The sequence below is a fragment of the Gobio gobio genome, assembly GCF_949357685.1.
Source record: "Gobio gobio genome assembly, chromosome: 8".
Lineage (NCBI taxonomy): Eukaryota > Metazoa > Chordata > Actinopteri > Cypriniformes > Gobionidae > Gobio > Gobio gobio.
In genome coordinates this window covers 48,220,444-48,229,442 of record NC_137114.1, presented here as the reverse complement: position 1 = coordinate 48,229,442, position 8,999 = coordinate 48,220,444, and the positions used below count along the sequence as shown (strand labels likewise).

At 36.5% G+C, this 8,999-nt stretch overlaps 1 protein-coding gene across 1 annotated transcript; it reads right to left on the bottom strand.

Moving 5' to 3' along the window:
- Positions 1–1,167: 1,167 nt before the first annotated feature.
- LOC307130200 (uncharacterized protein) lies at positions 1,168–8,777 on the bottom strand. The gene is made up of 3 exons (XM_079823143.1): positions 8,458–8,777; positions 2,940–3,188; positions 1,168–2,652 (listed from the first exon to the last, which is right to left on the bottom strand). The coding sequence occupies exons 2-3, from the start codon at positions 3,022–3,024 to the stop codon at positions 1,307–1,309; spliced, it is 1,431 nt and encodes a 476-aa protein (XP_079679269.1). The 5' UTR covers positions 3,025–3,188; positions 8,458–8,777; the 3' UTR covers positions 1,168–1,306.
- Positions 8,778–8,999: the final 222 nt, after the last annotated feature.

Genomic DNA, 8,999 nt, shown 5'->3' with positions numbered 1-8,999 from the left:
ATAGAGAATGTGAAGCTGCGGTCACGCCGTGTTGAGTTCTAGTCTGGTTTGTTTATATCGTGCTGCCTTTCTGCTAGTGAGCTTAGGTTATTTTGATAAGTTGGGCACATAAAGTACAAGATGGTGCAGATATACTCGCGACTTGTGATTGACAGCTCCGAACATTATAAAGAGAGCATCTAGTCTAATCACACATAAAATAACATTTGTTTCATTCTACTAAGAGAAACAATGTAAGGTTGATCGTTTAGTCACTGGCTTGATTCACGGATGCATAAACACTATTAAACGATTTAATACTCTCAATCTGTGTGAACTTGTATGATTAGCGACACATCAGAAATCCCTGATCACAGATCAGGCATTAATGAACACTGTTACTCACTGTTTGTGGCGGTGCTGTCGAATCCATAGAGTAAAAGTCTGTTTGTAAAGCCTGTGCTGACATTGCGACTAAAATAAACAATCCATTTTCTCCAAATTCTCTGGGCGGGCAAAGCAGAGGAAGGGGAGGTAAGCTTTCCTCGTATGACGACATACAGGGAAAATTTAATTTTCTCAAAGGCAGAGCAGGATATCCCAGAACTCGGTTTACACCTATCGAAATTTCTTGCCACTTGGGGACCATATACAGGCTAGGGAAACTCATATTAATGTTAAAAAAAACATCATAAAGTGAACATTTCATGCCATGGGACCTTTAAGGCACAAAATACATTTTTCCCCCAAGAAAACATGTTTAAATATGTAATTTGGGTGATCAAAGTTGAGTTTTAAGTGATAAAATTGTTGACCACAGGGGGACTATAAGAGTTCCTTAAAGTTTCATTAACATTTAAAATTCTTTTCACACTGATGACATGTTTGGCTTCTGAGGATGGTGTAGTGTATGTGGCCCCAAAGTAAATAACAAATATTTTTTTCACAATGGAAATTAATAAATGAAAAACTTGGTCTATAACTTTTTTCTAGAGCTGATGTACAGCCAACACATACTCTCTTCCATTAAGTTCATATTATCACTGTAAAGCTGCTTTGAAACAATCTATATTGTAAAAAGTGCTATAAATGACGGCGACTTGACTTAAGACAGAAAGATAAAAATCTCATTAATGTGATTAAAACTATATAATTAATTCTCTGTTCATCAAACAGGTCAATCAAGACAAGATGTTGTTTCTGTTTTATTTCTCATTAATGCATTACAGACAGATGTCAAGTAAATAAGGAAATGATATGAATATATATAAAAAAAACTATATTTTATCTCATAGTTTTTACAATTTGACATGAAAACAAATGTTGCTCACGTACAACATTTTTTAAAATGAGTTTGAAGGTTTGATAAACGAGTAAAACTCTTCTCACACTGAGTACAGTAGTACGGCTTCTCTCCAGTATGAACTCGCTCATGTGATTTCAGGACTCCAGACTGAGTGAAACTCTTGTCACAATATGAGCACTTGTAAGGTTTTTCTCCAGTATGAATTCTTTGGTGCCGTTTCAGATGACTAGTTGATGAAAAGCTCATCCCACAGTCACAACACACATGATCTCTCACTCCATCATGTGACTTCTGGTGATCTTTAAAACTGTTCAGCCGCGAAAAACTCTTTCCACAAAGAGAACACACATGAGGTCTCTCATCTGAATGAACTATCAGGTGTACTTTTAGATTTGATGCCGAATTAAATTCTTTACCACACTGATCACAGTTAAATGGCTTTTCTTCAGAGTGAATGCGCAGATGATATTTTAAACCTGATGCATCTTTGAAACTCTTCTCACACTGAGTACAGTGGTACGGCTTCTCTCCAGTATGAACTCGCTCGTGGGATTTCAGGTGTCTAGACCAATTGAAACTCTTGTCACAATATGAGCACGTGAAAGGTTTTTCTCCAGTATGAATTCTTTGGTGCTGTTTCAGATCACCAGTTGTAGTAAAGCTGCTCCCACAGTCACAACACACATGAGGTCTCTCTTCTGAATGAACTTCCAGGTGTTCTTTTAGATTTGATGATGAATTAAAATCTTTACCACACTGATCACAGTTAATTGGCTTTTCTCCAGAGTGAATGAACAGATGAAGTTTTAAACCTTTTGCATCTCTGAAACTCTTCTCACACTGAGTGCAGTGGTATGGCTTCTCTCCAGTATGAAGTCGCTCATGTGATTTGAGGGTTCCAGACTGAGTGAAACTCAGGTCACAATATGAGCACTTGTAAGGTTTTTCTCCAGTATGAATTCTTTGGTGCCGTTTCAGATGACTAGTTGATGAAAAGCTCATCCCACAGTCACAACACTCATGATCTCTCACTCCATCATGTGTTTTCTGGTGATCTTTAAAATTGTTCAGCCGCGAAAAACTCTTTCCACAGAGGGAACACACATGAGGTCTCTCATCTGAATGAACTATCAGGTGTTCTTTTAGATGTGATGATGAAATAAAACGTTTACAACACTGAGTGCATGTGTACGGTTTCTCTCCAGTGTGAACTCTCATGTGTGTGTTAAGGTCTCCTTTATTTTGGAAACTCTTTCCACACTGAGAGCAGGTGTGCAGCTTTTTGGATTTTGTTGCTTGAGATTTTAAGTCACAGAGTTTGTTTATGTCATTTAGTTTGTGTTGTTGTTCCTTCACTTCTATCTGGTCTAAAATAAACATATAAAGTAGTCAGAATCAGTCGAATGTGGTTAATTTTTAAAATTAAAAACACTTAGCAGAAAACAAGACATCAGGTATCTGTCTGTGTGAGTATAAAGTATCTTTAATGTGTAGCGGTCAGTTCTGTCATTCACTTGTTAATACGATTACCCTGACGATTACGATTAAAACTGATAAAAATAAGACAATTTAGATGCATTTCTCTATCATTTATCATCCATATACTGATTAATATTTCACAGTCAATAATGAAGAATCAAGAATGGACACCAACCTGTTTGTTCCTCAGTATCTTCATGTTTTATTCTGGATGGTTCTGGATCACTCATGTCTTCAATCTCCTCTTTAATAAACTCCATCTTTAACAGTCACACAGATTTCAGCTGCTACACCTGGAGTTTGTCCTTCTCTTGTAGGATGATGTGAATATTCCCAGTATTTATTGGTGAATTGTTGTGGGAGGGGCTTCACTGCAGGTGTGAACTGTGATCACTGTGAGATACTGACGCCCACAGGACCAGATCTGGAAAAATCAAAGATAAGTTACTGAATTTATACTGAATTACACAGTAAAATCGGCAGTGTAAAATTTGCAGTGTTAAAAGTTATTAATTCCCAATGAGTTAAATTACAATCTACAGTGTTAAAGAGTAATATTCTTCAGTGTAATTATGGGGGTGCTACATAGTGTACATTTATTTTTACACTGAAAGTGCAAAAAAACACGCAGAATAGGCTTAACTCTGCCCTTCGATGACTGCTGCCTCACCAGATGACGACGCCATTTTATCTTCATTCGACCGAGACGGTAGGTTGGATTGCTTTTCTCTTTCTAAAATTAAATATTAAGTACATTTGTTAAAATTTTTAGTCAAATATGGTGATGAACACATTTATAAATGATTAACTGCGCGTTATTGTCAGGATTACGGCAGCTCGTCAAGTTCATGAGATGCCGAGATGTAGGCTACAGAAGAACGTTTCTCATACCTATTTGATTTCCTGGATGAAGATGATTTTACGTTTAAAATATTTTTTGGGATGTGTTTACAATTTGTTAAATATACTTTTAGCATATTTAATTTTTGTTTGTTCCCAGCCTTCATGAAATTACGCATCCCCGCCTCCATTCACACGGAGGCCTGGTTTTACGACGAGTCAGGCAGTGAAGTAGATAAGGCGGTCTGACTGAAGCAGCCACATTTGGGCTTTTTCTGTGCAGATGAGAGTATTCTTCATATCGTAATATTATATTTGTTTTGAAAGCATTAAGTGTGGCATTATGTTGTGTCCTTTTATTGAAAACGGTAAAAGTGGCTGTGTTATACATTAACGCGTTAAGAATTCTGTTTGTTTGACGCATGAGCATTATTATCAGTGTGTTTAAGCGTCTTGTAGCACGCAGTGCTTTTTGCAGACTGAGGTGGGGAAGCGTTTTCATTTTTTTTATTCGCCATGTTTAAGTGTGAATTACATAAAATGTACATTGCTTGTTCTTAGCATGCCTATCATGTCGTCATATCTGCGTCAAGACACAAACACGCTAACGTACCAGTTTTTTTTATGACAGTTCAGTGCATTGTGAAAGTGAGTTTAAGCTAATCTTTATTTGCATACATACTGGCAGAGCATACAGGTACTTTAGCTTGAAATCAGTCTTTATCAATTCATACTGCATGTTATTTTATTCTGCATGTTAAATGTCCTAAATATATATCTCTCTTTGTTTTAATAAAATGAATCTGTATTTTCTGTTCCCATTATAAATACCATTAATAAATTATTGGTAAAATAAATTCTAAAATATAATGTAGTACACCAAGCTCATTTTACGATGCCTTACTACTTACATTACTCATTTAAATTATATAAATGTATTTAATAATCAGATTCAATAAATATTTAAACTGTTTCAGGCCTCCATGTGAACAAAGTTGTGTGGCTTTTAACCTTTAACAGTCATTTAATTATTCCTAAAAACGAAGGGTGTGAATATAAATAATTTAACAATTAGACACCCATGCTATTACAGACAGCTCTCAGCATAATCAAAATTAAGGGTAATCACAATTATTTTTACTAATTTAAATTGTATTGCATTACTTAATTTTGGAAATATTATTTTTTAATCCTTTTTCAATAGAATTGGCCCAGACCCCTACAGTGTCAAGTGAAGGAAGCTCCTCTCATGAGATGGCAAACTGAGTCTGATGACATTGTTCTTCTGAACGATAGAAGCCCTTCATGAAAGCAACAGAATGCTGAAGATGAATCCAGAATTGTGAGTGTCATATTGTCATATATATATATATATATATATATATATATATATATATATATATATATATATATATACACTGTTAAATACTACTCATACCTTGACATTGTCAACTATCTTGTTTATGGTATAAGCGCATATATCAATGAACAATTTTAAAACGATAAATCTCGTGAAGCCCACGGACATTTCACAAATGGCTGGGTAGAGGATTTATTTACATTCCGACCGAAGGACTGCGACAACACAGTAGTATTAGCAAAGGTGGGCTTGCTGTAATGATAATGATTTTCGAGCATTTTTGTTCTTAATTGTATCAACTACACAAAACAAAATGCTTAACACAATAAAACAGAAACAATGTTCCAATAAAACAAGTCATCATCATGTAACAAACTGTCTGACATTACTGAAGTAAATCAATGTATGTAGAATTTAATAGTGTATTTTACTATAATACATTGGGAGATATGTTTGCAAAGGTGATGTTGTCGCAACACTGCAACCCAGGCCATCGGAAGCGTCGTTACGTCCGCTACATGCTAAAAGACCTTTCCCCGTTGTTTAGTTATGACCCTTTCTGTCATGAGACTTACAATTGCCATTTTATTACTGAAAAGAAATTAAACAAACACACAACTCTATAGCAATAATATACCTTACAATTGGCGGCGCCGCCCATAATGCACTTTCGGTTCTCACGAGTGTGACGTCACCTGACAAAGACCAATTAATATATTGAATCAGAGACATAGAATTTTTTATTTTTTTTTATTTGTTACATTTATATAGCGCTTTTCTAGGCACTCAAAGCGCTTTACATATAGAAGGGGGAATCTCCTCAACCACCACCAATGTGCAGCACCACCTGGATGATGCGACGGCAGCCATATTGCGCCAGAACGCCCACCACACACCAGCTGATTGGTGGAGAGGAGACTGAGTGATGAAGCCAATCTGTATATGGGGATGATTAGGAGGCCATGATGGAGAGGGGCCAATGGGCAAATTTGGCCAGGATGCCGGGGTTATACCCCTACTCTTTATCGAAGGACATCCTGGGATTTTTAATGACCACAGAGAGTCAGGACCTTGGTTTAACGTCTCATCCGAAGGACGGTGCTTGTTACAGTATAGTGTCCCAATCACTATAGTGGGGCGTTAGGACCCACACAGACCACAGGGTGAGCGCCCCCTGCTGGCCTCACTAACACCTCTACCAGCAGCTACCTGGTTTTCCCAGTTGGTCTCCCATCCAGGTACTAACCAGGCTCAGCCCTGCTTAGCTTCAGTGGGAGACCAGTTTTGGGCGTCAGGGTGATATGGCTGCTGGTAAAAAAAAGAGAATTGCGACACTCTTTGATCTCGCCGCCACGCAGTCGCGTGGTTCATGGAGCTCTCAATAGTTCCAATCAACTCCGCGCAGTCAATCTGTTTGAATAGGATTAAGCAGGACAGACAGCAGTTTCACTATATTTGCAGCAATTTCTGGTAAATATTAACACAATATGTGCATCGACTTCGACTAGGCTTTACAGTAGCATTTTATTCTGGGGAGAGATAAAGAAGAGATGATGTTAATGGTTTTTTTTTATAGTGATCTGGTTATTTTATTTGGGTTCATGTGAGTGCATATCACGGGCATTTCTGTTGAAAATAATGACCAGTCAAATGTTTCATTTACCAGGACTGAGAATCCATATCGATTAAAACAAGTTTTATACGGTCTCTAAAACGCTGAATGAATTTTAGTGCAAGTTTACGTTTTACACGAATCTTCCCATTATCTACAAATCCTCTCATCATAACAAACAAAGCACAGAGACGATTTAAATATTTATTGTGAAGTTTAGTCAGAAGTTTGAGTTTTTCTTGAGACTTTTACTTACAATTAGCCTAAATAATTAACACTTCAGTACAAATAAAGTAACAAAAATAGATATTTTAATGTTATAATAGTGATTTGATGATCTATAAAAACTAATTTAAAAGAAAAAGAGAAAAAATGGCTGAGCCAATAAGTGTTCCTCTTCCGCCATCTACTGGTTAGTGGTAACTTATTTTATAATTGAAATGTTGTTAACGTCAAAAAGTTATTTTATGAAATTCACATAAGAATACACAACAGGTGAATATAAATGAAGGATTCTAGCATACAGAATTTAACCCAAGAAAGTATTTTTTAATAGTGTTTAAAAAAACAGGGCAACCCATTTAATTCAACTCTTTTTATCCAGGCGTTATTCATATTCATTATTCATAGGCGTTATACGTTATTCCTTGAATGGGCTACTTCATAGAAACGCATTCGAGAGAAAGATCTCACAAAAAAACTGTTGAAATATGACATAGCATCTGGATATAGTAGCTGTTGCAGTGCTGCTCACGTTGTGCAGTTAGAGTCTAATGATCTATTATATAACAATAAACATTAACTATAACTCACTTCATAAAATACCACTTCTATTAATATTCCTGAGAGGTCAACTAATGCCATAAAATCTCAAAATATGCAGTAATTTCATCAATTTGCCAGAGAGTGTGCTTGAGACACACTGAAATGAATGGGGTTCAATACTGGAACTATTGGTCGCTCCCATGGACAGTAAGAGAAATGGATATTTCTTCCCATAGACTTCAACGCAGAAAAGTGAAGTCAATTAGAAGCACTCACTTCCTGATGGCTGAGCGTACTGCGCAGCCTCAGACTGCGCTTGACGACGTAGATGTGACGTGAGCAGCCTGCCTGACAGTTGTAAGTCTTCTAGTAGTTGTACTAAATGAAATCTGAATCACCGAATCTTGTAGAGACAGAGAGAGTGAGCAGGAGCAACTTTTGGTAAGTATTCTGATTGATTATTTTGACATTTTGCATAGTATTTATTATTTTAAAATGTAACGCCAGTACGCCATTTTAGGTTAATGTGTCCTGTCTATACGGGTATATACGGTAATTTCTCTATGTTATGGTTATGACGCAATCGTTAGCCTATTTTTTTTACAAAAACGGCTTCTACGGGGCTATAGTGTAAGATACAAGGTAATGGAGCCTTTTATACATTGTCGTGTTTCTTTAGAAATGAACAATGGACAAATGGAGTCTTTAAACGCCTCAGATGTAAAGTTATTCGCTGTCAAAGTGAGGCCAAAATGAATGGGAGTCAATGGGATGCTAACAGCAGGTGATGGCTTGGTTAGCAGTGGCTGCCCCTATGGAAGGAATGCTTTCCGGGTGTAGGATTACCCCCTTGGTCGCTCCATAACGCTTTACATCCGCATTCCTCAGTTCCTATGTATGGGAGTGTCATAACTCTGTTTTTCAACGGCTCTGTATTGAATTAAACAGAAATCTAACAAAGATAACAGAAATCATACACAATATGTACAGACTGAAAAGACGCTGATCAAAATGAACGCCTATATTTAATTATCTGTAAGTTACACTACAAACAATGTATATTTAGGCAACACACAAAAAAATCAACTCTTACATTATAAATGAAACATCTCTCACCTGCAGACTGGAAATATAAGGCATACGGAGAAAATATTCCACATTTGTCCTTCATTCACGATCGTTAACAGCGTCGCTTTCAGTTTCAAATGGTGAAAGTTTCAGACCTAATCTCGTGTCTCTCTCTCTCTCCCTCTCTCTCCCTCTCTCTCTTTATTGCATTAACAAGAACATTAACATAACACACACTTACAGAGGATCACAGTGTGTTCGACTGTTACATTCACAATAGCGTCAAAGGAAACAACAAAAATAAACAAACAGAGAGAGAAGAGAGAAAACAAAACGTATAGGAGGGCTCTAGCGCTCCTCTCTTCTGCGCATGCTCAGTGCGCGCTGTGTCATGTCTCTTAAAGGGGCCGCATTCAGTAAATCACATCTTCACTATATATATATATATATATATATATATATACACACACACACACACAGATATTGTGAATATATATTCTATATATATATATATATATATATACACACACACACACACACACAGATATTGTGAATATATATTCTATATATATATATATATATATATATAT